The sequence below is a fragment of the Pogona vitticeps genome, chromosome 7 (genome assembly GCF_051106095.1).
Source record: "Pogona vitticeps strain Pit_001003342236 chromosome 7, PviZW2.1, whole genome shotgun sequence".
NCBI classification, from domain to species: Eukaryota; Metazoa; Chordata; class Lepidosauria; order Squamata; family Agamidae; genus Pogona; species Pogona vitticeps.
The window spans coordinates 14362078-14389913 of record NC_135789.1 but is presented as its reverse complement, the minus strand read 5'-3'; the positions used below and the strand labels follow the sequence as shown (position 1 = coordinate 14389913).

Genomic DNA, 27836 nt, shown 5'->3' with positions numbered 1-27836 from the left:
CGTTCAGAAAATCGACAGGAAACCAGGGTGACACGCCAGCCTCTCGGAGTTCTCTGAAAACAGGAAACGAAGACGGCTGCTCATCTTTCTCGAACCCGAGACAAGGTCGAGAGTCAACATTCTGTTCGCCGGCTTGGAAACCTCAGAAGATCAGGCGCAGAGAGAAAAGAAAACCCACCAACACCAACCTCCCCAAAAAGGAGGCTGGTGTCTCCCGGGGGGTCCCATCAAGGGCCTGGGGGCCCTTCCACCGTTCCGCAGCTTCTGAAAAGACGGACGGACGGGGCCCACAAGCAGCCCTTCGTCTCTCTCTCTGACACCACCCCAACCAAAGGCAAGTGGGCAAAACCTAGAACAAGGTGTAGGATAAGACGCTGGGTGATGTAGCCTTTGGCAGACAGCAAAATAAATGTTTAAAAGTAGATGGTACAGGAGGAAGTGGGGGGGGGGGAAGCAGCCGAAGGGAAGAAGGATGCAGGAGACCATCCTCAGAAGGGACAGCCGGGGCCGGCCCGAACGGGAGGGCGAGGGGGTCCAAGCCCGACAGGCGGTAGATAAAGGGAGGGGGACAGCAGGTGCAACCAACCCCCCCAAAGTCTCACCTCCCTTTTTTCCCTCTGTAAAGAGAGATCTGTGGGAGCCATTGGACCCCTTCCTTTGGAACGCCCCCCCCCAAAAAAACTCCCTGGCTGCTCTTGGAGAGGGTGGCTGGAAGGTCCCCCCCCAATCCGGTGCCGGATTTAGAATCCGTGGCCTCGGTTCGGTGGGTTTCTGCCTCTTGCAAAAAGCCTTTCCCAGCCTCGACACCTCGCTCCGCCCGCCACAAACCATCTCCATCGTTATCTCCAAACATTGTGACGCCCCGCTATTTATCAGCAGAACTGGAGAGGGGGTGGGCAACTGATCCAATGCAAACTCTCGCCCGCCTCAAGAGCACGGGAAAGCAGGGAGCTTAAACAAGGATATAGAGTTATATATTGAATAAACAAGTCCAAATCGATATCTCTGTCTTCCTCTGGTTTTGAGGCCAGATTTGCTAACCTGTCTAAGAAAAATGGTTGTTGTTGATTTCTCCTTCCAAGCCGGCACAATGCTTCCCGTGGCCGAGGACACGCCGCTGATCGGCCACCGGACCCACAGCCTCTCCTCCGGCGGAGCGGGTCTCCTCCATGTCCTCCTCTACCACCAACCAAACTCTTCCCAGGGCCCGCCGGAGACGGCCGGCAGCCTCAGCTTCTCCTCTGGGGAATACACGGCCGAGGAGCTCTGCGTGGCCGCAGCCACGGCATGTGGTGAGTTACGGGCCCTGCTCCCTGCTCCGAGCAACACCTGGGGGTATCCCATGCCCAAACCAAGAAAGATTCCCAAGCCACCAGGAGATAAATTTGAGGGTGGAGAAGGTCAAGGGAGAAGGTCAATCGGGCCTGGTGGAAAGAAGGTGGATCGGGGAGAAGCCCACGTCACTTCAGTCCACGTGGCCATTTGTCAGTAACTCCTTGCCCGTTACTTCTTACCTCCAAACTCTGATCAAGAGCACCCGCCAGCTTAAGATACCCGCCGGCTCGTTCTTTCTTGCAGGAATCCTTCCCGTCTGCCACTCGCTTTTCTCTCTGGCCACGGAGGACCTCGCCCGATGGTTCGCCCCCAGCCACGTCTTCACCGTGGATGAATCCTTCAGCCAAGTGGTTGTCTACAGAATCAGGTGCCTCGCAAACAATTCCCAGTCTCTTTTTGTATTTGGCCCCCCAGCGGGCTCTCCGTTTGCAGAAAATGGCACCTGCTGATTGAAAGACAGAGAGAGAGAGAGAGAGAGAGATGCAAAATTAGGGGTTTTTTTTGGAGACATAAATGGAATAAGTGGCCAAGGGGAGAAGGCAATTACTGGGGAACCAGTAATTGAGCCCCCCCCCCGTCTGTGTTCTGAAACAGTGATCCCTCTGTTCTGATGGCTCAGCAATCCTCTTTTTAAATTTCCTCCCCTTTTTGATCATCTTTTTTTTTATTTGGGGGGGGGAGCAGGTTCTTCTTTCCAAATTGGTTCGGCCCCAAGAAATCCTACCGGATGGGCCTCAACCACCAGCTCCAGCCTATCCTGGATCTGGCTGCTCTTGACTACCTGTTTGCCCAGGTGAGGAACGGCACCCCCTTTGAACCCCCCCCAAGGTCTTTGCTGGGGGAGGTGTTGGAGAGGGGGGGGAGGATCTGTCCTCGGTCACTCCCAGAGAGCAGGACGCGTCGCGAGGGGCTCAAGCGACAGGAAGCCAGATTTCGGCAGAATCTCCAGGGGAAAAAAACCTTCCTAACGGGACCCATGACCACGGGAGGGGGTGAGGAGCCCCCCCCCCATTGGTGGGTTTAGGGTTCCTGCCTCGAGCAGAGAGGGTTGGACTGGATGGCCTTTACAGGTCCCCCTCCAACGTCGTGATTCTCTGAAATGGCCATTCCTTCTCAGTCCCGCAGCGACTTCCTCAGCCAGCGGGTGGAACTGCCCTGGACTTTGGAGGCTCAGGAGACCTGTCTCAGCCTGGCTGTCTTGGACCTGCTGCGGATGGCCAAAGAGAGGAATCGGCCCCTGAGAGAGGTCTTCCGGAGCATCAGGTGAGAGCCCGGACAGGTGGGGCACCTGGCTCTCTCTCTCTCTCTCTCTCTCTCTCTCTCTCGGCTTGGACACCCCACACGGCTCCTCTGTTGTCTTCCGAGGGCCCTCAAGACTCTCCTCTTCCAAGCCAGTCCAGCCTTGAGCTGTGGTCCTTCCCATAACCACCGTCGTGCAAAGATTCTAGTCCTCATGGATGCGGGCAAACCAGCAAGAACCCTTCTAGGGTGGGAGACATGGGTCCAGTTGGGCTTTCCCCTCTGAAAACAGGCTCATCCCCCTAAAGAGAAGATAGTGGGGGTGGGGGGTGGGAGAAGACTCTTGTGCTTCTCAGCGAGAGGTGTCCACCTGGATTATTCCCACGAAGCCTCTGTTTCCCCCACCCCTCCTCAACCTCTTCCTTTCTCCTCTCCCAGTTACAAGTCCTGCCTGCCGGAGAGTCTGCGCTCCCAGCTGCAGGCGGAAAACTTCCTCACGCGAAAACGGATCCGGCGCCAGGTTGGCCGCTCTCTGTGCCAAGTCAGCCGCTTCTTGACCGACCTCCACTTCCTCAAGCTGAAGTACCTGGCGGAGCTGGAAGGCCTGGCAGGCTCGACGGCCGAGGAGACCTTCCTCGCCCGAATCCCCGGGCAGGCAGCCCCTGATGCCGCGTGGGTGATCCACGTCTCAGCAGAAAAGGGGATCTTGTCCAGCCAGGGCAGCATTTCCCAGGTGGGACCGGCCCCGGATCGGAGAATACTTTATCCCTGCCTTTTAAGTGACTTTTAAGGACTCCAACCTCTAAAGCCTGCCTGCCGGGAGTTGCAGTCCAAAAGCTGGGGATGCTGGGTTAGGGGTGCTGTATTCCAGAGGAGTAACTTATTTCTGGAACGGTGGGCAACAAGGAGAAGTAGAAATTTGTCCTCATGTCCATGGGAGGGCTCCCAGGACCCCATGTTGCCAATTTTTTTGCGAACGAGGCTCCTCCTCCAAAGGCGACACCAGGAACATCCGTTCTTCTTTTCGTTCTCTCCCCCCCACTCCGATTCCTCTTCCTTCCCCCACTGCCTTCAGGGTCCCAGTCTGTTCTGCGATTTCCCGGAGATCGCCGACATCACCGTCAAGCAAGCCAGCCGGGAGGGTCTGCCCGTGGAGAGCCGCGTCGTCGGCATGACCAAGACAGATGGACGGTCTCTGGTAGGTGGGGAAAAGTTGCCGATTGGGACTCCGTTGGCTCACCCGGACCCTTCTTCAGATTTCTCTCTCTACCTGCTCCCCTGCTTCGTGAGAAAGAGAGGGCTCTGGTTGGATCAAGCCACCAGGAAGATTTTCCTCCCATTGTGATGTGTGTCTTCCTGCCTGCCAGCCAGCCAGGGGATTATGGGAGTTGTAGTCCATATGGATAGAATGTCATTTTCTCTTTGCAGGAATTGGAGTTCCCGGGCCTGGCTGAGGCCCTTTCCTTTGTTTCCCTCGTGGACGGCTATTACCGCCTGACGGTCGACTCCTGCCACTATTTCTGCAAGGAAGCTGCACCACCGAGGCTGCTGGAGGATCTGGAGAATAAGTGCCATGGCCCCATTGCGTGAGTCGAGAAATAAAAACGCCCAGGCGTGGAAGGAAGCTACCCTTTTCCCCCTCCGGTCGGTGGGTGCCACCGAAGGGTCCCACCGAAGGCTGCTAAGGCATTTCCGTGTTGGGAAGGTGGTGTGCCCGCCCCCTTTTCACAAGTCCTTGTGGCGGCACGAGGGGCGAGCCGGCCTTCTGTGCCACGCCCCGTGGACCTGGCCTGCTGTTGGGTGTGCCCTATCCAGCCACGGCAAGCGAAGTGGGTCCCCGTGGGCAGAACTCACGCCCAGGTTAGGGGGCTCGGACCCATGTTTGCTTTATGGGGTGGTCGGTCTCCATGCTTGCTTTTCCTTTAAAAATAAAAATAGCACAATCGTCCACGACCCGTTTGCAGGTCCGAGTTTGCAGCAAGCAAGCTGGACGCGGCCGGGCAAAACCAGGGAGCGTTCCTTCTCCGGCGGAGCCCAGAAGATTTTGCCAGCTACCTGCTCACCCTCTGCCTGGAGGTGAGGATGACCAACTCGCTGGGGGGGGGGGGGACCGAATCTGTAGGAGAGACGCCCGTCCCCCCATCTTTCAGAGGTTTATCCACATCTGGGGACACCCACACACACACCAATGGCTCCGCACGGCGAGAAATTCGCCACCACCCGCATTTAAAACCCAGCTCCGGCCTTCGGTGGCCAGGAGACCTTCCGATTCGCGTCCTTTTGGAACCGAGGGGGTCTTTTTAAAAAGAATTTTATTCTTCTTTCCCTGATTCCTCCTCGGCACACCACAGACCCCTGGCTGGAAGGAGGTCAAAAGCCTGCTGATCCAGAAGAACCGGGACGGTGCCTTCTCGACTCCTGGGGTTACCAAAACCTTCTGCAGCCTGGCAGAGCTCTTAGGGGTCTGCCAGCAGTTCACCCTCGAGGCTGACGGGACAGCCGTCCACTTGGGCACTTTTCTACCCCCACTGCCCAAAGGTACGTGGGAAGCAACCGAGGAGCCTGGCAAAATCAGGGGGCTCCCTCCGGCCTGTGAACAATTCCCCGATATCAAAATTCAAAACCCTGCCCGCTGTTGGTGGAACCGAGAGACAAAAACATTTCAGACGTTTTCTCCCTGCTGGGATTACGAGACCGTTTTTGCACATTTTGCCCCCTCCTCCTCCCCCCTTGCGATTTGCACACAAGCAAATGTTTTTTGGTGCAAGGGAGAAATCTGGGATTCAAAATAAGTACCGGGGGAATTGGTTTCGACCTGGATTCAGGGTTCGGTCATGTTGCTCTCCAGCCATATGGTCTTGTTGAGGCTGATGATGAAAACTCGGGCTATTGCTGTACGCATCCCGGAGCACCAAAAAGATAATTGTAAACGAATAAATAAAAATTCTTGAGATGCCTAAACACACTTTTGCCATGTAAAAAAATGTATAAATATTCACTGCATCTTTAGTGTGGCTTTAGTGTAACTGAAGGAGGGGGGTGGGGGGGGGGAGGACCTAAGGCACATTTACGACTCACCGGGCTTGGTTTAGCACTTCTCCAAAGGCCGAGTTATTTTTTGATAAGAAGGCCAGCAGGAATGAATGGGGGATCCTTGGCATGCGGAAGAATGGGTTCCTGGTGGCCCCCCTAAACCGTCTTCCTTTTCCTACCTCCCTTTCTTCTCTCGGCAGAAAAGTCCAACCTCCTGATCGTGCGCGGGGGAAGCCGCCACCAGCTCGCCATCTCGCCCTCGGTCCCGCGGCGCGCCGCCATCCAGATGACATTCCACAAAATCCAGGTGGAAAATCTGGTGCAGGTAAGGCTGTCAGGAGGGGAAGGGTGGAAATGGAGGAAGAGACACAGAGAAAGAGATGGGTGGTTTTTTTTTTCCTTTTTCGCCCCTCAGATTCACCTGGGAAAAGTTACTTTTTAAGGGGGACAGGGATCCCCAGCCAACATGGCCATGAACAGTAAGCCAATAAAATATCATCTCAAAGAGAATAGAATGAGGCAGAATTAAAGGAACACAGAGCTTCTAATGCTAATTCATTTTTAAATTTTATCTTATTTTGTATTATAGAAGGCTTTATTTTAGGAACATGGTTTGTGGATTCCGTGGGCCACCTGTGGCTTCTGGTCTAATGCGATGTAAGGAGGGAAGGGCTAATGAATCCTCTTTGTAGAGGAGCAGCCGGGGCTCACATTTCCTGGTCAGTTGGCAACCTCATTTCAACCAACCCCCCCCCCTTCTCGCCCTCCGCAGTGTGAAAACCTGGGCCAAGGGACCTTCACGAGGGTCTTCCGGGGGCTTAAGCGAGATCCGAAGGGGGACGACCATGAGGAAGAGGAAGGAGGAGGGACAGACGAAGTCCACGTAACCGAAGTGGCCATGAAAATCCTGGACCCCGGACACAGCCGTTGGGTGGAGGTGACGTGGCTGGCAAAGCAGGAGGGAGGGTCCGGTTTGGTTCGTGCGAAAGCAACGCCAGACAGCGAGAAAAGTGACCCCCCTAAAGTAATTCATTCCCATTTTCTAGCAACCAGAAAGGAACTGTTGTCTTGAGTCTTTGCAATGTTTAAAACTCCCCGTATTCCTTCGCCCGGCTGCTTGTTCTTCCTCCGTGACTTAAAAAAAAAGACATACACATGTCCAAAACAGAGGCAGTCATGAAGCTAGGGAAAAATCCTCACCAAAAACGCCTCTGGGAATATCTTAAATAGCCCCCCCCCAAGGAGACCGGCCTGTGTCCTTCCTCATGGCGGGTGTGATTTGCAACGTTACCCCCGTGTCCTTCCAGAAGTCAACTCTTCATAATTAGCTACATTCATTGCTTCCCAGATGGGAGTTTCCTATAGAGCAGGAAAAAGTCCCTTTCTGGACTTCAAGGGCTATGTAAGGCGCTAGTCCTCAGAGTTCTACCTTAATCAATACAGGAGCTTTAGGATGGATGGAGGACCGCCCAGTCTGCCCAGGGTTGAGCCTGAGGTGGTCTCACGACCAAGCGCTGGGATGCATCTGGCTTTTGGCTCAAATGCAGACCCTCCTAACTAATTGGGGAGACATGGACCCCAATAAAATATGAAAGGGGGGGAGTTGCGTGTTGATGGTGATTTCTCCCTTTCAGCCTTTCCTGGAAGCCGCCAGTCTGGTTGGGCAGCTCTCCCATAAACACCTGGTCCTGCTTCACGGCGTCTGCGTGGGTGCTGAAAGTGAGTCTAGACCCCCCCTGCCTTCCCCCCTCTCCCTCCCATCCCCAAACTCAGCTTATTAATAATCTGTTTCCCCATTTTCAAAGCCTGCCTCCTTTCCCAGCCCTGGGGCCAAAAATCGGCTCGCCCAGGCCGGTAAGAACCTAAGGAATTATAATAAACCAACTTGCAGATATGTGAGATTCTGACTACATTCGGAGGGTTTGAGGACAACATTTCCTATCAGCCCTGGTTGTGAGGATGATGGGGAGGGCTGGCGTTCCCCTGCCTCTCTGGCCCCTATGCCGGACTAGCTTCTAACGGAGAGTATAACAGGGTCTAGAGTTCTGGCTTCAGGCTCGGGGGGTCCTGAGTTCGAATCCCTACTCAGCCTCAAAGTTCACCGAGTGTCCTGAACCCAGTCCTGTTGTCTCAACCAACCTCGCAGGGCTGTTGCGAGGCAAAGGTGGGAGGAGGGGGAGGGCTCGACAGACGATCTGGCCGATGCTCCTGGTGGTCTCCTTTCTCCCAGACATCATGGTGCAAGAGTACGTGAGGTACGGGGCCCTGGACACGTACCTGCGGAGGAACACGGCCACTGGCCACGTGACGGCCTCCTGGAAGTTGCAAGTCTCCAAGCAGTTGGCTTATGCCCTCAACTTTCTGGTAGGTTCCCCTCCGGTGTCAGGTACGAAGCATGCTAATGGGGTGGGGGGGGGGGAGAGCAAAAGGCTACATGGCACACATTCGGCCAGCAGGAGGCGCTCTGGCAGAAGGAATTGAGGGTTTAATGGCAAGCAGGCCGCAGTTCATGAGCACATCCACTAGAGGGCCCTCTAAGCAACCGGGTTTCCAATGCTTTCCAAGGAGCTCTGGCGCCACCGTCAGGTGGCTGTGGGGAAATGCAGCGAGCTAAGGAATTGAGGGTCTGTTTTTAGGGGCAAAGGCCACACTGGGTGGCGGGTTCGAATTTCCTGGCCAAGCCCGGCCGGTCTCTCTCATCTTCCTTTCTCTCAAATGTAGGAGGACAAGAGGGTCGTTCATGGAAACGTCTCGGCCAAGAAAGTCCTTCTGGCTCGGGAAGGGGATCCGGCCACCGGGCAGCCCCCTTTCATCAAGCTCAGCGACCCAGGGATCAGCCCCGTGTCCCTCACGCCGGACCGTGAGTTGAGGCCGCGAGGGCGCTCTCGCTTCCAACACACACACCCCGTTGGGATCGAAATAGATAAAATTCGGTGCAGCGAAGCAAGCACTAAATTCGTCGAGTGCGAAAAGAGCCCCGGACGAACGGGAAGACGAACTTCCCATTATTTTGCAAACGGAGGGCAGTTCGCAACGCAAATGGCCCGTGGGTCGCTTGTTTCCCGACTCAGAGGAGGGCATTACCACCCACCACCCAAAGAGGGGCTCCAAGACCCCCCCGGGGACCCCCTGGGCTTTCCCCCCCCGTCCTTCTGCTACCCCCACCTGCTCCATGAAAAAGCCGAACTCTTTTGATTCAGCTGCTTGGTCGTCCTTTTCTCTTTCCACCTCAGTGTTAACCGACCGCGTTCCCTGGGTCGCCCCCGAATGTCTGGAGGAACCCAAGAACCTGTCGGCCGAGTCGGACCGGTGGGCCTTCGGGGCCACCCTGTGGGAGATCTTTAATGGGGGCCACGTGCCCCTCAGCGCCATGGAGCCCGAAGCGGTAAGCCCTGGGGGCACAGCGGGATTCGCCCCCTCCAGGGTTTAAAGATTTAGCAACCAGGGGGAGGAAGGGAGAGCCTCAGATCCAGCGGGCAGACACATGCTCCGGCACCTGTGTGGCTTAAAATTCGACAGCTTTTAGAGAAAATATTGATGATTTCCCCCAAAACATTAAAAGCATTAAAGACATACACAGGGACATTCTCCCCCCCCCCCTCAGGACACTTTGCTTTTTGGACTCCATGCCCCAGCATCCCCAGCCAGCACAGGGGAGCTTGGGAGCTGTAGTCCAAAACAAGGCCAACCTTTCCGAGTTCCATCCACCACATAGGTTGGGAGATCAACATGGAGAAATGCTTCCTTTCCCCCCCTTCCCTGCAGAAATGCCAGTTCTACCGAGAGGGCGGGCGGCTGCCGGCTCTGCCGTGGCCTGAACTGGCCCAACTGGTGGCCCAGTGCATGGATTACGACCCCCGGCGGCGCCCCACATTCCGGGCCGTCCTTCGGGACCTGAACGGCTTCATCAGCTCAGGTAATCCGCCCTGCAAAGATGGCCCGAGGTGGGACGAACGCACCCGAGCCATTGATCGCGGGTGGTGAATTCGAACCCGGGTCTCCCGAGGGTGAACTCCAACCATGGCACCACAGTGACCCTCTTTGGGTGCCAACACGGCCCATTGCTGAGAATCCCCTCTGTCGTCCTTTCTGTCTCTGAACCTAAAGTCCGATTTGCGTGCTGGCCAGAGACTGCTAGCCGTATTCTGAATTTTCCTGCTTTTTCCTGCCGTTCACAGTTCTTTCCCTCTTGCTTTTCACACACACACATTTTATTCTCAGATTACGAGCTCCTCTCTGATCTCCCAGTCCCCGACAACTTTGGCGGATACACAAACGTCGCCACGTACCAGGATCCGACCGTCTTTGAGGACCGCCACCTCAAATATATGTCCGTGCTGGGCAAGGTGAGCAAACAGAAAACCAAAGAAGTTCAGCAGGGTTGGGAGAGGTACCCCAGCACACAGGGACGAAACCCATGAGGACGAGGAACTTGACTGTCCGCATTTTTTGGTGGATGCCAGCATGGCACGACACCCAGGAAAGCGAACCCCAGTGGAAAATCTCGGATCCCCTCCCATTCATTCTTTACACTGAGCCAGCTCGCCCGGCCGCAGGTCGGGACTGCAGCTTTTTGTGGACTACAAATCCCATCATTCTTCACTTTTTTTCTTTCCCCCCTTCTGCCCTCCCCCACTCACAGCGAAAGGAAAGCCCCCTTAAATCATGGATGCCCAGAGAGAGATCATTGAGGATCTCCCCCCCCATTACCCCCCACAAACACCCCACAAATCAACCCGGTGCCTCGGTTGTCCGCAGGGGAATTTCGGCAGCGTGGAGCTGTGCCGCTATGACCCATTGGGAGATGGCACCGGCGACCTGGTGGCGGTGAAGCGGCTGCAGCAGAGTTCGGCTGAGCAGCGGGAGGCCTTCCAGAAGGAGATCGCCATCCTACGCTCCTTACACCACGATTTCATTGTGGCCTACCGGGGAGTCTGCTACAGCCGGGGTGAGGCTGGACACGCAGCACGGTGGCCAGTGGGTCCGGGCGGGGGAGAGAGAGAGACCCCTCTTTTGGATGGACAGCTGCCGGTAAAGCTCGCCCCGAGAGCCCCCTCGAGCCATCCGCAAAGCCACCTGTTCGACAAGCCATCTCGCTTCCAGATGTTCCCAAAGACGTCCAATGGGCTCCGACAGACCTGGAGGCAATTTTTATCACACTGAATTTTTAAATCCAAAATTTTGGTTGAATTCTAAAATTCCAAATTTTGATTGAATTTTAAAATGCAGAATTTTAATTGATCTTTTGAAAATTCAAAATTTTGATTGAACATTTCAATGCAGTTTTAATTGAATGTTTCAATTTAGTTTTACAGTAATTGAATGTTTCAATTGAAGAAACTTCATTTCAGTTTCAAGGGAATTTTTAAATGCAGTTTCAGTGGAATGCTGCCATTCGACGACAATAATTTAAAAATAAATTCAAAATAAAAATTAAAAAAGGGGAAATCATTTTGGGTATTTCTCGGCAAAGGATGGAACCGTTTCTCTCTCTCTCTCTCCTCCCAGGGCGGAACTGCCTCTGTCTGGTCATGGAGTACCTGCCCCACGGATGCCTGCGGGGTTACCTGCAGAAGAGCCACGCCCGGCTGGACCACAGGAAGCTGCTGCTTTACGCCTGGCAAGTGTGCCAGGTGAGCAAAAGGAGAGAGGAAGCATGCGCCCGTGCAGCTGCGCACAGGGGCATCCAGGTCCTTTGGGGAGCAAAAGGGGGAAACGAGAGATTCGAACCCAGGTCCGGCAAATCCCGCCTGGGACAGTCAAGAGAGTCACCTTCCAGGTGCCATCACGGCCACCCTTTCTTCTTCTTCCCCCACAGGGCATGGATTACCTGGGCTCTCGGCGCTACATCCACCGGGACCTGGCGGCCAGAAACGTCTTGGTGGAGAGTGAATACCGAGTCAAGATCGGGGACTTCGGCCTGGCCAAAATCCTGCCCCAGGGGAAAGATTACTACGTGGTGCGGGAACCGGGCCAGAGCCCCATCTTCTGGTAGGGAGGAGGAGGAGGAGAAAGGCTACCTCCGGAGTAGGGCATGGGAGGGGGGGGACAGTGTGTGCGTGTGTGTGCGGGGTTCGAGAAGGGGTCCGACCCCTCCAAAATCATCTCGTCACCTCTACGGCTGAACAGGGATTTGAACCCAGGGCTCCCTCCAACTGGAATGAAGCCAGCCAAGGAAGAGTCAAATAAAATAAGCAAGTCAGCCAACTCCGGACCCCCGCTGGTGTTGTTTTTTCTCTCTCTTTCTCTCTGATGGAGCGGCTTCCTTCCTCCCCGGGCAGGTACGCGCCAGAGTCTCTGGCCAACAGCGTCTTCTCCCAAGAGTCGGACGTCTGGAGTTTTGGCGTCGTCCTCTACGAACTTTTCACCTACGGCAGCAAGACCTGGAGCCCTTCGGAGGTGAGAGAAAGCAACGCCGGGGACTCTGGCTGGGTGTTTCGGCCATCGTTCTATGTCCCTTTATTCACATTTATCTGCCCAGCCTCAAAGCTGGCCTTTCTCTTCCTCGGAGGGGGGGCACCCTGGCAAATCGAATCCCATTAAATGCAAGATACGGAGTTGGCGGAAAGCACTCCTCGACGACAACTCAGTTTTATCCTCTGCTCGTTTCTAACATCAGCACCTGCAAACACAAAGCTAAGCAAGTCCACCAGAGTGACATTTTCTGCCCTCTCTGTTGGTCTCCCACTCCCCCCCCCCTTTTAGGAGTTTCTCCGCATGATGGGGCACGAGAAACCCCCCTCCATGGCCAGCCTCCTTCTTGAACTGCTAAAGCAAAACCGGCGCCTTCCAACCCCCCCGGGCTGCCCCATAGAGGTAAACCAGCCTTTCACATGCTCCGAGGGCAAACGTTTAGATACGGCCAGGCACACATCGCAGGCTCACGGGGGTACAGTCATGAGGACTAGGCACTTGATGTCAAACTTTGAACAGATTGAGCGGGATGCCAGCGTGGCATGACACCCAGGAACGGAAAAAGATAAGAGTTTGTCGCCAGGGCTAAACAGAGGGATGCGAAATCCAAGAAAATGGGAGGGAAGGTTCGGGGGAAGACCACCTTTTGGTGGTGGGGGACCCCAGAGAGGTTGGGCTAGGTCCCCAAAACTTTGACGAAAAGCCTTGATTCGCCTACCCACTCTACCTCTTTCTCTTTCTTTCTCTCTCTCTGCTCCGGGCTTTGCCCAGGTTTTTACTCTGATGGAATCCTGCTGGTCCTTCGCGCCAAGCCAGCGGCCCCAATTCTGCAAGCTGGCCTCCCAGATCGAAGCCCTGAGGAAGAAGTGCTGCAAAACTCAGGACTAGCAGGTGGTGGGTGTCTTAGCACACCTTGGGGTGGCCCGGCGCCCAGGCTTGCTCTGAACTCTGCGCGGGTGCCTTCCTGCGGAGGGTGGCCGCTAAAGCCCCAGGGCTCTCCGCTCAGATTCTAAGCCCACCTGCAACAAACTAAGCAGAGAAGACACTGACAGATTGTTAACAAAAAATAAACGTATCATTTATTTGCTTTTTCTCCATTTCACATTTCGTCTTTTTCATGTTTGCCGAAGTTCGTTCATTCGCCAAAACGTTTTTGGTCACAATTGTCCCGAGAGCCGAGTCGTGTGTCTGTGGGAAGCCGGCGACCGCTGGGTTGCCCGCTTTGTTAAAGGGAAGTAGGGTCTGAACCTCAATCTTGGTGGCAACGCAGAAAAACCACCTCACAAATATGGCAACTGGCGGAAACTTAACGGACCTACGGACATTCTTGAGGGCCCAAACCGGCCCTGCCATGAGGGGGCCAGAAAGGGGCTGCCTCTGGGGGCAGATGCTGGGGGGCAGCAGAAAATGTGGGGGGGAGGAGAGAGCCTCACCCCTCGGAGCGGGCGTGATTCTCGTGGGAAGCCGGCAGAAACAGAGGTAGCACTCGAGCTGTGCAGAAGACAGCCGTAAGGATTCACATTTATTGTTGTTACTCGGATGCATCCCCACATCTCTGTTTGTTTCTCCTGCTGTTCCAAGACCCTTCACTGACGGCCTTTTGGAAGGATGGCGTGATGGCAATTTCCAGGATTTTTCCTAACACCCCCCCTAAAAAAAAAAGACAATAAAAAGCAAGGAGTGGGTAGAGGCACATGTGGGAACCCCCCTACTCCACGCCCCAGCGGCCTCCGTCTCTGACCAGAGAAGATGCATTGAATTCAAACTCCTCGGGAGCCACAGAGATCCAAGTCAGTGCTAAGGAATTTGTGCAGTCAGAGGGAAGAGTTGCAGTCCGTAACAGGTATCCACATACACACACACAAAAAAATAAACCCACACCCAAATAAGCAGCATCTCAGTGCAGAGGCTCTAAACAAGGCGGAGGTGTCCAAAAATAGCCAGATGGCTAATAAAATTCAGTGGAAGATGTCCGTGAGCATGAGCTCGGCTACAGACGATTCTGACGGAGCAGCCTGGCTGGGCTGCCCTTTTCTCCATGAGAGGAGGTCAAAAGGGCCACCTGCACCAAACACCCCTGCAGGGCCGGACAGAAGGCAGCTTTGAAGAGTGTGCCCGTGGTCAACGGGAGCCCTCGGAGAGATACAATTAGCCTTCAGCCCCAGCGATTCCTGACATGTTTGTGTGGTTTTTTTCCCCCTAAACAAAGTTTCACTCTTGAGGAAACCACAGAGGGCCACAGAAGAACACCATGGGGCTTTAAAAGGGGGAAAACCGCCCTCCCACCAGCGAGCCAGCCTGGAAAGATTTGGTTGAGAATTTTTTTAAAAACACCCTCCGAAATATTATCCCAGCTGGCAAGACCTGCAAAATCCTGCGGCTTTCTTCAAACGTCTTGACTGAAGGAGACCTTGCAGGCTTCTCCCTTTTCATGGAGGCACCAGGGAGAGGAACCTGAGCAAGGGGGCCACCGACCGAGGCCGTCGGTGAAGACAGGGCCATCCATCCTTCTCGGATCCTCTCCGAGGTGGCTCAGGGACTTTGGTACACCTCCAGCTTCTTCCCACAGACCAGGCCCCGCTGGTGGACCGCTCTCCACATCAGTAGCATCTCGTAGGGCACGAAGCGATGGACCAGGAGCAGCTCCTTATAATAGCAGGGGTCAAAAGAGTCTAGGGTGGAGGAGGGCACCCGCACCCCCACCATCCGGATGCCCCCGTGGGCGGCCGGAGCGAGGCCGGCCTTCTGCAGGCACATGCCCAGGTAGACGTCATCAATGGGGAAGAGTTCGAGATCCAGAGAGGCCTGGTAGATGGCCCGGGAGGTGAAGCCGGACATGAGGAGGCCCCCGCCGCCGCAGTAGGGCGGGTAGGACTTGGAGGCGGTCACCAGCTCCGGCACGTAATACTTGCTCCACTTCTCCCGGATGGGCCCCACGTGGGAGATGAGGTGGCCCACAAAGAGGTGGCGGTCGCCGGCCCCGGGGACGCCCAGCAGGTAGTGGACCATGTTGTCAGTGTGGGCGAACACGTCGTCATCCCCGTTGAGGACGAAGCGGACGCCGGGGCAGCGGGCGTCGAGCCAGGCGTGGAAGAGGCTCTGCTTGAGGGTCAAGTTGAAGAAGCTGTCCTGGAAGCCCCACTGAAGGATGTCGCGGTGCTCGGCCGCCTCCATCGCCAAGAGGCGGTTGAGCTTCCGTGCCTCGCGGGCATTGGCTGCCACCCCGGAGAGGAAGACCCTCCGGATGTGGACGCCGGCCACGGTCCTCTCCTGGCCCCAGGTCTTCCGGATCACCTCCCGGCGCTCGTAGTTGCCCGGGGAGGACTTGATGGCCAGGAGCAGGAAGACCAGGTGGGAGCTCTGAGGACCCCCACACTTCTCCGGCACATCCAAGAGCAGAGGGAAATCCCGGCAATGCTTGTAGCGCAGGAAGTCCTGGATGTGGCCCGGCAGCTCGGCAAAGCCAGTGAGGTTGGCCACGGTGCTGTTCTCTCGGCACTCGGCGGCGGTGGGCCGGGGGGCTTCCATCGTGAGAGGCGAGGCTGAAGCGAAGGGTTCCTTTGCCTCTCGCGAGCCGCGGCCGCTCGGCGCATCGTCGCGATGGAGGAGGAAGACCAGGCCGATCAACCCAGCCAGACTCAGGACGGCAGCTTCCACTCTGTAGCACCAGCCTCGGGCCATTTCCCCCTGAAAGAAAGCAGAAGAGCTCAGTGGATGGGAGGGCCTTGAGGGAGGGCACACCGTTAGCTGGCGGAACTCACGGCCACTAGAGCGCCACCACGGGTTGGCGAAGTCAGTCTCCACTGGCATTTATAGTGACTCCCAAGGAGCCACTAGGTGAGTGGAAAACCAAACCCATCCTGTTCTGTCGGAGCCCAGATGCCATGATGCCTCAAGATCTTTTATCCATCCCGCCCCAGTGATGTGTCCTTTGTCTGCTTCCCAGGTCAGCCAAGGGCAGCCTCTCCAGATCGTGCTGGACTAAAACACCCATTAGCCTCAGCCAAATAGGAGGGGGGGAAAGACCAGCGGTGCAGCAACACCCGAAGGAAGAGATCTTCCCCGCCTTGCTTTAAAACGTCCAGGGTTCTGACCGGGACGGCCTGCTTGTTTCCGTTCCTCCTCCTGGATGGCTAAAACGGCTGCCTTGTTACACGTGGGGTTGTTTTGTGCAAATTTTAAGGACCCCCAAACGTGTGTGTTCACGAGAGCATGTGCACAAAGTGTTCCTTGTCTCATTCTCAGACTGGAGACCAGAAATCTCATGGCATTCTCTGTGGTTTTCCTACAGGCTATCTCCCGTTTGGGAGCGGGGGGGTCGGTTTCTGTGTCCGCATCCCCAATTTTATTCCACGGAAGAACCAGAACAGCCAGAGAGGCCGAGGAGGAAGGCAGGCTGGGCTCAGCGCTCCCACACTGGGCTGCCCTCCAAGAGAAACACACCTCCAGTAAGCGTTTCCTCTTTCTCTCACGCGTGCGAACAAAGTGAAAGAAAGCGTGGAAGGAGGAAGAGGCTGCTGCGGTCAACGTTTCTCTTGCTATCATTTAAAAAAGATAATGCCAAAAAGCATGCTTTAAGCACTGTATGAGCTGTGCTTTATTCCTAGGCAGGGAAGCAAATCTGTTGAAAGAAACAGAGAAAGGAGCTAATTCTTTGCAGCTTCGTACCCGTCCCTACCCAGCTCAACGGGTTTGGCCATGGGTGGCCAAAGAGTTGCGGGAAAGATTTCTAAAAAGCGGTTGTGCGCCGTGCGACGACAAGCGAGGATCCCCTGGTTTTTTGAGTTGGAGGAGTCTCTTTTAAAAAAACGTGATTATAGACCAGACTAGGATTTAAGGCCCACCTTGTTTCCAACTTTGCTTTTAACGGGAACATTGAGAATTAAGGGGAGGCGCGCAAGCCACCGAGCAGTGCAGAGATTCAGAAGCCGACCCCAAGAGAGGGAGGGAGCAGCAGAAGCGGAGGCAGCCCCCGGGGCTAGACAGGATTCTTCTCCACGCCCAAGGAAAGCGGCTGCCGGCCAGCCCTGCGTCACGGGGCAGCCGCACAGGAAGGCCGGGCGTCTTTTTAAAAAATTGTTTTGAGTCCAATGACCGGCGCGCCCTGGCATCTCCAAGGCCAGAAAAAAAAAAGAACAAGGTGACACCCAATTCCTCTATGAAGGTGTCATTCAAGGTGACACCGAGCGATCCGGTCTGGTGAGGAAGATAAAAGCCGCCCAAGGGCCCACAAGGGCTCCACCCTGTTAGGTAGAGCAGAAGCTAAACGGAGAGATCATGGAGGTGCACGGAAGAGGGTTTCGCCCCAGCCCTCCGGGCAGACAGGCAAGCATGACCCTTGACGACACATAACTGACTGGTGTTCAGCTGTGGATGATGGGCACCTCTGTTCACCTCCTGTGCCCCATGGGAACCAGGCCCCGAGGTCCCATAGGCTGGGAAAACACTCTGAAGAGAAAACCGCATTGTATCTCTGTGGCCTCTCACCAACATGAGAAGCACCCCCCCCCTTCCAATTTTCTCAGAGATGTGCAGGGTCTGTTCCTGCCCTCAGATGCTTTCCAGTTTCAAGGAATCCCTTCTCCCAATGACGAGTTGTCTGTAATGTATGCTTTAGCCCTAAATGCCACAAATTACATTATCCCGATGCTAAAAACTTGTTACTCTGCCTTCCTGATAATTATTGTTTTTTTAACCAAAAGTGATTTATCTCATTGTTTCTTTTCCAGCAAAGTCTTTCAAATGTCTTAAGAAATTACCTTCATCACCACGGAAACAGGAGCTTACAGAGCTGAGAAACATCTCCTTTTTAAAGGCTTATCAAGATTTATGGGCACCATCCGCAGAACTGCCTGTTGTAATTGGGAGGGGGGAAATGATCCTGGGGCTCCCCTTCTTGCTCTACGGTTCTAGGCTTTAAATCACAACATTATTTAACATGTACTCTGCTTCCCCCCCCCCGCCCCCATTTGTGTTGTAGAAAGTCACGGTGGGATGGTCCTCTTACTTTGCTGGGACCCAAAAGTGAAGGCTTGCAATTGAAACTTTGCATGCTTGCATAACTCCAGAAACCTGCCTTTTGAGTTAGGTGCCTGCACCAGGAAAAAAAAAAAAATAACCGGCACAGAAATGGGTATCCGACGCCGAGCTAGGTTTCAGTTCAGCCTGGGGCGGGTGGAAACTTACTGACAACACAGAGATGTTTCCCTCCCCCCGCCCCCGTGGACTTGCAGCAAGATAAACTGCATTTATTTCTTGTCCAGATTATTTAGCAGTCCCATCGAGGCCCACCAAAGTTCTCAAAGAGGGCAAGGAAATCCAAAATCGCACATTGTGTTTTCCTTTTGGGTTCGGTTTTAAAAACTGTCAATAAATTACTTACCAGTTCATTTAATCGTTTTATACACTGGAAGATCAATAAGAGATGATGCTCCTCCCAATTCTCCCAATACAAAGGAGCTTCTTCCAGAACCTGGCGCTAGATTCGGGGCAAGAACTTCTATTGATTGATTATTTCTTAAGAAACTAATTAAATAAGAATGTAAGCTCAAGTTTTACTCTGTAAAGGTTGCCTTACTGGGAAAACCTGGGTCCCCCTCCCTCCAAAAAAAAAACACCCCTAGACATATCCTGCCCATGTTCGATTACCTGGAAAGAAGCATCAGGTGCGAGATACGTGCACACTGAGACCTGACGCCCACCGGGGTCTAGATCTGGGAAACCACGTTATTCTTGCAGGGTGGCCTGGCGTGCTCTGGTCCATGGGATCACGAAGAGTCGGACACGACTAAACGACTAAACGACGGTCTTTCTTATAAGGTCTCAAAAGCAGGTCTCCATGGCTCGCCCCTGTCAGAGGGAGCGCACACCAGGGAGCACTTGCCCACAAGCCGAAACAAAAGTCCAAAGCTTCGTGCTTCTGCTCGATTCACATCCGACACAGGAAGGGAGGCAGGAAGGCTGCACCGATGTACAGCTGCTTAAAAAAAAACCCCAACAACCAGCAGCTTACAAAGATAAACACACACAGCGGCACAGAGTGCACAAAAAGGAGCCGGAGAGCTCTCGCTAGGAGAGGTCACTTCCTCTAGCCATGAAACTCAGCTCTGTGGGCTTTGGAAAAGAACGGACACACACCACTGGGATTTGGGGGGGGGGGGGACACACACAGAAGGGTTTCTCCTTGGCAGGGGGAAAGGAAGCCGTGGAATCAAATGGACAAGGATGTGGCTTTTTCCCCGGCTGGAAAAAAGTAATAATAAAGAGAAAACGCCAGGGTGGGGTGGGGGGAGAGCCTGAGGACGAGACCTGCCCAACACATTCTGGAAGCTCAAGGGATGTGGGTTAAGGGAAGGGGGCCACCCCCACCCCCGGGAGGTCCCGGCAGGGAGAGCTGGTCCCCAGGTCACCGGCACTCGTGCTCTGCTGGGATCTCCGGGAAGGAAAGGAAGCTGGATGGAGGTCTCTGGTTGGCGGAGCCCGAGGTGGCGAGTTCGAATCCCCCCTCCCCCCCCATGGGGCCTCCGGCAAAGCAGAGCCAGCCTGAGTGGCCCTTGAGCAAGCCGCTCCGTCCCGGAAGAAGGAAAAGGGGAGAATAAGCCCTGCCGGTGGAGAGCAAAGGTAATCCTTTTATAGACAATTGTTAAAAAAATCATAAATTACGCACACTTTTATAGGTTGGTGCCACTTCGTCACCAAGTGGGAAGAACGAAAGTCCACGGCAAGCTAGATTTTCCCCCCCTCCAGGAAAATTACTCCACAACTTCTCTGCAAATGGTGTAAGTCTCCAGCTGCAAAGCCAGAGGTTTTTTTTATTTTTTATTTGTTACGTTTATAGCCCCCCCCCCCCAATCTAGTCGTACCGACTACTCTGGGCAGGTAACAACAGATCAAATCTAATACAATTTAAAATCATAACATTTCACTAAAAAAAAAAAAAAGAAACCACAATAATCAGATGGGGAAAAGGCACAGAGAACAAAATCAGGCGGTGGATGGGAGAAAGGCTTGCTTAAACAGCCAGGTTTTCAGTTGGAGTTTGAAGATGCCCAGGGAAGGGGCCATACGGATCTCAGGAGAGAAGCTATTCCAAAGACGAGGAGCCACCGCCGAGAAGGCCCGGTTTCTCGTTTTCTCCTTCCGGGCCTCCCTCGGCGTTAGGCTCCTCAGTCTCACCTCCTGGCTAGATCGAGTGATATGGGTAGACTTAGGTGGGAGAAGGCGTTCCGTCAGGTAACGAGGCTCTAAACCGTTTAGGGCTTTATATGTAAGCGTTAAAACTTTGAAATCTACGCGGAACCGAATGGGCAGCCAGTGCAAGGCGGCCAAAGTGGGAGCAATATGTTGATATTTCCTTACCCCAGTAAGAAGTCTGGCCGCCGCATTCTGCACCATCTAGAGTTTCCGCATAGTTCTCAAAGGCAGCCCCACGTAGAGAGCATTACAGTGGTCTAATCTCGAGATTATGAGTGCATGGACCAGAGTGGTGAGCGACCCAACATCTAGATGGGGCGCAGCTGCGCTCTCCACCAGAGATGGAAATGCGCGGTGCGGACCATGGACGCTACCTGGGATTCTAAGGCAAGCGCCTGGTCCAGATGGACCCCCAATCTACGCACCTCACTCTTCGCAGTGAGAGTCGCCCCCCCAAAAAGAGAGGGAGTTTCCCAAACCACTGATGCTAGGTCCACCCACCCTCAGGACCTGCGTCTTGTCCGGGTTCAGCCTCAGCCCATTTTCCTGCATCCATTGCAGTATGGTCCCCAGGCAGCGCTGGAGGGACAGGACGGCATCCGTTGTAGTTGGCAAAAAGGAGATGTAGAGCTGCGTGTCATCAGCATATTGATGGCACGACGCTCCACACCCCCTGATGACCTCACCCAGCGGCCTTATATAGATGTTAAACAGCATTGGGGAGATAGTCGACCCCTGCCAAACCCCACAATTGAGGCTCCACGGGGCCGACTCATGCTCCCCAAGCTGAACTCTCTGAGGACAGTCCCCCAGGAAGGATCGGAGCCAAGCCAATGCCTGATCACCGATTTCCAGCTCGGAGACCCTCCTCAGGAGGATACTATGGTCAACGGTATCAAAGGCGGCCGAGATATCGAGGAGGACCAGCAGAAAGGTTTTCCTCCTGTCGGCCTCCCTCAAGAGGTCATCTAACAGGGTGACCAATGCCGTTTCCATACCATGGTGCGTCCTGATGCCCGACTGAAATGGATCCAGGGCATTTGTTTCCTCCAAGTGCGCCTGGAGCTGATCGGCCACCACCCTCTCGACCACTTTACTGATGAATGAAACATTGGCGACGGGCCTATAATTGCCAATATAATTCGCTGCCAAGTTAAGTTTCTTTCGAATGGACCCAATGAGTGTCTCCTTGAGGGCAGGGGGAAGCCTCCCCTCCTGAAGAGACCCCTTAATTATCGCTGCAGCCCATTCAGTTGTTGTCGGCCTGGCTGCTTTGATTAGCCAGGCCGGGCAAGGGTCAAGGGAGGAGGTGGTGGCCCGACAGGGAGCTAGCGCCTTGTCCACAATGTCAGGCATCACAGGCTGAAAATGGTCAAGACTCACCGGGCAAGGCAAGATCTCTGCTCGATCCACTGTAGCTAAATAAGGAGAAAGCTCCCGGCGGATGGCCTCGCACTTTAGATTTTAAAAATGCTGCAAATTGGTCAGGGGAGATACTAGGGGGAGGCCCTTCGCCCCGACCAATTCAGATAGGTTGCGGACTATAGCCATGTAGTTCGAATCCCCCCCCCCCCGGGCCACCTGGGGGAAGAGCCAGCCCGGGCAGACTTTGGGCAAGTTGGGCTCCTTCCCAGGCCGGCCCAGAAAAAAGGAACGGGGAGACCCCCTCTGTGCTTTCTCTACATGGAAAACCCCAAAAACGGTCGGCGTAAGTCAAGAATCAACTTGATGGCACACAATTAAGGGGCTTTTTATTTAAATCAAAGTGAGATCATCAAGGAGTGTCAGCACCCCTCTGGAAGAATTTCCAAGCAGGGATTTGAACCCATGTCCCCATGGTCGGAGCCCATCTCTTACACCACAATGCACACCAACTACAGACCAGATGTTGTGGGTCCCTCCACATATGCTGGCTTCTGCAAACACAGAACCAACAGGCAGACTCGCGAATCTTTTGAGGAACGTGCTGTTCTGTGCCGTCTGGTGGCTTCCGGTTGAACGGCACCCTCTGAAGGAGAGATTTCCAGAACGTCTCGTCCTCCAGAAGCCCTGCCCAGATCTTGTAGACTCAAGGCTGTGGCTTCCTTGACAGAGTCAATCCATCTCACATACGGCCTTCCTCTTCTCCTACTGCCTTCCACCTTTCCCAGCATTATCGTCTTCCCCAGAGAATCCTGCCTTCTCACGACATGCCCAAAGTTGGACAGGCTTCATAGTATCCTCTTTGCTTCTAGGCAAAGCTCGGTTTGATCTGTTCTAGGACCCACTTGAGGCCCTTGAACGATCACGAAAACCACACTCCTAGACACACCAAGCAGGCCGGGAACCCTACTCTAGGCGACAGGCCTTACACCTGAGGAGACACACAGAGGATGGTGGGCCAGCTCCTAACCATGTCCCACTAATCTGAATGGGCTTACTCTAAATCAGTGGTTCTTAACGTGGACGATAATGCCCCCCAGGGGGCGATTTCATTTTTCAGGGGGGTGGTAGAACGAAAAGGGGTGGCGTGGGGGCGTTGGAGCAGAAGGGGGGCAGTAGGGAGGCGCTGGAGCAAGCCAAACCTGTGAAGATGGCTGCAGCCTTTTTACAGTGTGCATGAATATATATTTTCCTCCAATCTTAATTAAGTTTCAGAGTTTTCATCTTGAAATTTTTAGTTCCTGCATTGTGGTTTGTTTTTATGCCCTTTTTATATTTCTTTTTGCGTCTTAAAATTCGCTTGCAACTAAATCATTAAATGTTACTTTTTTGGGGCATTTCATTTTCTTGGAATTGAATTTTGTTTTCAGGGGTCATTGGATTTAAGTGTCATAAATAAATAAATAAATAAATAAATAAATAAATAAATAAATAAATAAATAAATAAGATATCATCACCGTGGGGAGGGGGGCAATGATAACTTCCTCAATGGCTCAAGGGGGCGTTTCTTTCAAAAAGGTTAAGAACCACTACTCTAAATGGATCAATCCCTGCCTGAAAGCTTCCAGTCACATTGAGAAATTGGTTGGTCGGCTGAGAGAAACACACCGTACATCTCCAAAATAAAACAGTTTTCAGGTGCTACGAAGCCTAACTGTTGTTTTTGACACTGCGAACTGCCAGCCCCATCTCTTGGTTCCTCTCTCCGGGGTCCCCAGGTAATTCCTCCCCGTGGAAAACATCAGATTTAGTTGCTAAGAACATGTTTTCCCCATGTAAACACGTCCACCGCCCTAAGCCACTGCTTCGTGCATCGGACAACGTAGGCCCAGCCCATAAGAGACAGACAGCTCCAGCCTCAAAGGGGGTCCTCAATCCAGTGTTAAATAAAAATATAACACACATCTATGTCTTTCTCAGCATAATAACAGGAACCGGAGACGGAATTAAATTAGAAACTTGCTAGCAAAAGAAAGCAGGACCCTTCAAAGGCAATTTTAAAAGAACTTTAAATAAAAACGATTCCATCTGGATCTTGGTCCTGGTTCTGTAAAGTGGTGGGCTTTCATCAAAGGTTTGATGTTTCCTCTATCGTTTTTTTAAATCTGGCATTCTGCTGGCAAATGGTTCAAGCCAGGCAGAAAGCAGCTTAAGGCAAAACCACACGCATATCCAGAATGATTTACTGTAGATAAAGAGCAACCATCAACCGCTGCAGAGTTTGAAAGAGCTTTCTGGAGAGGGCCGCAACCACCACCCAGTAATAAAAAAAAAGACACACCCTGATCAAACAGGTAGTACAGTACACCAAGATTGAGGATAGTGGCAGAAACAGGGTGAAAGATCCCACCGCAACGAAATTGGCACGGAAAGGAAAGGTTTGCCCGGAGAGAAAAAAACCAAGAGAAATAAAAAATTAGTTGGGTTGGTTACTTTTTTTTTTAATGGGAACTCGAAATTCTGAATTTCTTTTACCTCTCCCCTGGTGAAAAGAATCTCTCTCTCTCTCCCAAACAGACTTTGGAAAAAGTTACTTTTTTTTTTGTTCTTGGGGTGCGTGAGTGGGTGGAAGGAGCGTCCAGTGAGCCCCGCCAGCCAGCAGAGAAGAAGGACGCGCGCGGGGGGGGGCAGACCTGTTTTGGAAGACCCGGAATCGATTAAAGCGAAAAAAAAAAGAAAAGAGGCTTAAAAGGACAAAACCCACACGCCGCTGTTCGTCCTTTTCTCACCCGTTCCCAAAGTCATGTTTGGAAGCCGCGCGCAACAGCTTGCGCGCCGCCTGGATGGGATTTTTACGCACAGATGGGGCGCAGGCGTTCCTCCCTCCACACTTAAAAGCTGTTATGGGCGTCTTTCCTTCCTCCCCCCTCCGGCCTCCTCCTAGCATCATCCCCTTACCTGGGTGCCAGACCTGCTGTCTCCAAGCCAACCCTCGTTCTTGATCGTCTCTCTCCTTTCCTCCCTTCCTCTCGCTCTTTCGCCTTGGCGCACCTCCGCTTTCTCAACCCCCCCCCCCACCGGCTCCACCTCTTAGCACACCTGAGATCGCTCTCACCTGAACAAGGCAGGGGCCGAACCAAACTAGAAAGAAGAAAGGTGTGTGGGTGGGGGTGGTGGACAGGGAATCAACAGAAGTGCCCACCCACCCAAGGAAGAATGAACAGACCAAACGGGGATCTTCCACTCTTTCCCCCCCCCCCCCTCTCCAAGAAACGTCAACTTTCCAACTTACCTTATTTTGCGGTGTGGGGTAGAAGTGGGGAAAAAACTAGTCTTCTTTAAGAGCCATCTGGTGTTCCACAGAGGCGGTGATTTGGCCTGACTTTTAAAGACTTCAAGATTCTAGTCCTCACTGAGTCCTAAGACTTACAGGGGAAGCTTTTTTGGATGGAAATTGAGTTCCTAATCATGACAGAAAGGAATTGTGTGTGTTTTTTTCTCCCTTCCCAACAACCCCTTGGGTTTCATTTGATATTTTTGGTGCCTGAGGGGCCATTTTTCTACTTCCCTCTCCCCCCCCTTGCTTCTTAGTAATTGCTGGGTTTCGTTTCTGCTGTGGATTTTCTGTTAATTCTCTTCTTAATGGCTGTTTTTCTCTCTCTTTGATGGGAAACAGCTTCCTGTCTGCTCTTAAGCCTTCCCCATTATAATAATTTATTGTCATTGTAAGTATATACACAGTATACCCATACAACGAAATTCACAATTATGCTTTTCTCTGTTTAGGTTTGTCCAGGTTTTCACACAAACACCCTCCCCCACCACTTAAAAAAAAAATCGGAGACCCCCAACTTGTGATCTAGGTTGCTCTCCGTAGGAAATTAAAAAGAAAAGGTGGCTCCCCCCCCCCCCCCCGCCCAAGACCCATAAAAGAGCATCATTCTGAGCTGAACAAGGCCTTCCAGGCCCACTCAAGGCCAGAAATGGAAAGCCCATTTTAGGAATAAAATAGGGGCCATTTTTTAAAAGCCCCCCCCCCCCCACATGCCGACACTGTTCTGGGCTATGATATTGCTTAAGCTCCCCGCTTATCCACAAGGTTTGTGCTTTGAAAAAACCCGCAGGCCAAAAAAAATAAAATCTAAGAGGGTTTTCTTGGGAAGATATGAAATGCCTTTCTCTTCTGACAGCAGCAACATCCCAATCTCCATCTGCCTAATATAATCCACCAGGTTAAGCAAACTTTTGCCAGACAATGAAGACATTTGTGCCGCTGGCAGAAATACCCAAGCCGGCAAAGGGAAACAATCATAGCAGCAAAGGCTATGTGGCTACCACCCTCTTCATGGCTGGGCAGCGTAACACCCACATCCTAAATAGGCTGAGTTGGAAAAAAGCCCCCCCCTCCATCCTGGGGGGGGGGGATTGCCTTATCCTTCTTACCACCCCTATTAAGACAATGCTGGAGCTCTCTAACCAAACTCAGACACGGGATGGTTTGAATCCACTTTTGAGAGTTTGGCTTTCTTATTCGGTGAATGCCGCCTAATTCCTGAAGAAGCAGGCCGTGAATCCTCAATGGCTAGGCAAAACCTCCAGAGCCAGGAACAGTCCACCTTTTAAATGCCGGTTCACAAAGGGAAAGCAACCGGAAGACAAGAACCGCTTTTGAGTTTATTACTTGGGGACTGGAAAATAGAACAGGTCGGGGAGAACGGGTGGCTTTCCAGATGTTTTTTATTTATTTATTACAACTCCCATCTTTGCTTGTGGCCGGTCATTTCAGCAAAGGGTCGGTGGCTCTCTAGATCAACCTGTCCCCTTATGGGGGAGAAAGGGGACTGAGATTTCGATATGAAAAGGTATTAACTATTGATGTTGTCTAATTAAATGTAAAATGGCTGATTTTACCTGAGTCACCGTACGGATTGTATTCAGGTGTCAAAGATTAAGACTTAATGTTGTACAAGCTGTGTACCTGATGAAACTTGGTGTAACAGAAAATAATGTATCTTCCAATGGGTCACAGAACTGTACATAAGTCATGTGTAAAATGAACGTCTTTCTCTGCTGTAAGTCAGATAACTTTTTTCCTATGCTGTGCGTTGCTTCATGTTATGCTGCCAGAGGAATGTCTATTCTCTATGTATATATGTAAATAGACTAAGTGGTTGGTTTTACTCTCTCTGCGTCATAAGTATCGGTGCTAACCCGTATCTCCTTACTCTGCTGATGTTGTGAAAATACACGTTATCAAAATTCTCAGCATAAATAAATATGCAAAGCCCCATTGGGGAAGGGCCCCCGGGGTGGCCCGCCTCCCCAGGACAAGAGGGGGGGGATCAGGTCTGAAAAACTCTCTCCCAACCCTGTGGGCAAATGAACCCCCCCTTTTAGATAATGTTCACCCTCTGCCCACTGCGGCTCCTCTGTGGCTTCCCCACCCTCTGGGCAAACGGCTCAGAGGCTCAAACAGGACTTTCCTGCCCAGCTTGCTAGGGGGAAAAAAAACACAAGGTGTTTGCCTCAGAGGGCTTTCTCTCTTTCTCTGTTTGGCCTTTGTCTCCACTTGAGTTTTCCAGCTCCTGTCAGTGACCTCCCCGCTGAACCCCGAGAAGAGCCCTAAAAAAACAAAAACCCAACCCAAATACTTTTCTAAGGGCTTCATCCTTTCCAGGCGGAAGGAGGAAAAAGATCAGCCGAAATGGCCCTGGCTCTTCGGTCTCGCTTCCCCCCACTTACTTTTGGCCCCGGCCGACCCCAAAACCTGCTCTCCGAATTCCTTAATAGAATCTGGCAGGTGGAGAGAGTTTCACTCGAGAAGGAAGAGGCTCTGAAATAAAAGCCCACCTTCTATTTAAAAAGGAGATGAGTTTGGGATTTCCACGTGGCCACAACCTGATCAACCCTAAAAGGTTGGGTTGTAATGGACTCTTGAAAATGGAAGAGCAGAACTATGAACCTTTTGAAAAGTAGAATGGTTAGCAAAACAGTAAATAAAACACAGGCTGGACTGTTGATGCAACAGCTTTCCGGAGCTTGAGGGACTCCGGCTCCCATCAGTCCAGCCAACAGTAGGAGCTGATGGGCACTGCTGTTTTCCGGCGGCCGGAGGAGTGAAACACTTCCCACCTTCAGGGAACCCCGTCCTTTCGGAAGCCCCTTCCCCGGAAATGTGTCCACCTGGCTGAATTCGCCAGGCGGTGCATGGGATTTGTAGTGGAGCTATGAGAGTTCATCCCAGGTGAGGCAGCTTCTT

General features: G+C 53.0%; 2 protein-coding genes across 5 annotated transcripts; one reads left to right on the top strand and one right to left on the bottom strand.

Annotated features, from left to right (window-relative positions):
- Nucleotides 1-199: 199 nt before the first annotated feature.
- Nucleotides 200-13123, top strand: JAK3 (Janus kinase 3). 2 transcript variants are annotated; one of them, XM_078378930.1, is made up of 24 exons: nucleotides 200-334; nucleotides 1083-1292; nucleotides 1579-1702; nucleotides 2020-2128; nucleotides 2453-2598; nucleotides 3013-3307; nucleotides 3650-3772; nucleotides 4003-4160; nucleotides 4539-4650; nucleotides 4926-5112; nucleotides 5808-5932; nucleotides 6380-6544; nucleotides 7242-7326; nucleotides 7838-7971; nucleotides 8329-8467; nucleotides 8841-8992; nucleotides 9373-9523; nucleotides 9829-9953; nucleotides 10366-10555; nucleotides 11116-11240; nucleotides 11426-11598; nucleotides 11889-12006; nucleotides 12313-12423; nucleotides 12793-13123. In XM_078378930.1, the coding sequence occupies exons 2-24, from the start codon at nucleotides 1091-1093 to the stop codon at nucleotides 12907-12909; spliced, it is 3366 nt and encodes a 1121-aa protein (XP_078235056.1). In that variant the 5' UTR covers nucleotides 200-334; nucleotides 1083-1090; the 3' UTR covers nucleotides 12910-13123. The 2 variants fall into 2 exon arrangements, with proteins under 2 accessions (XP_078235056.1, XP_078235057.1); XM_078378931.1 differs by lacking the exons at nucleotides 2020-2128; nucleotides 2453-2598.
- B3GNT3 (UDP-GlcNAc:betaGal beta-1,3-N-acetylglucosaminyltransferase 3) lies at nucleotides 13075-27790 on the bottom strand. Of its 3 annotated transcripts, none has more exons than XM_020780922.3 (2): nucleotides 24870-27790; nucleotides 13075-15708 (listed from the first exon to the last, which is right to left on the bottom strand). In XM_020780922.3, the coding sequence occupies exon 2, from the start codon at nucleotides 15700-15702 to the stop codon at nucleotides 14554-14556; it is 1149 nt and encodes a 382-aa protein (XP_020636581.3). In that variant the 5' UTR covers nucleotides 15703-15708; nucleotides 24870-27790; the 3' UTR covers nucleotides 13075-14553. The 3 variants fall into 3 exon arrangements, with proteins under 3 accessions (XP_020636581.3, XP_078235068.1, XP_020636580.3); XM_078378942.1 differs by lacking the exon at nucleotides 24870-27790 and adding an exon at nucleotides 24536-24673; XM_020780921.3 differs by lacking the exon at nucleotides 24870-27790 and adding an exon at nucleotides 18670-19464.
- Nucleotides 27791-27836: the final 46 nt, after the last annotated feature.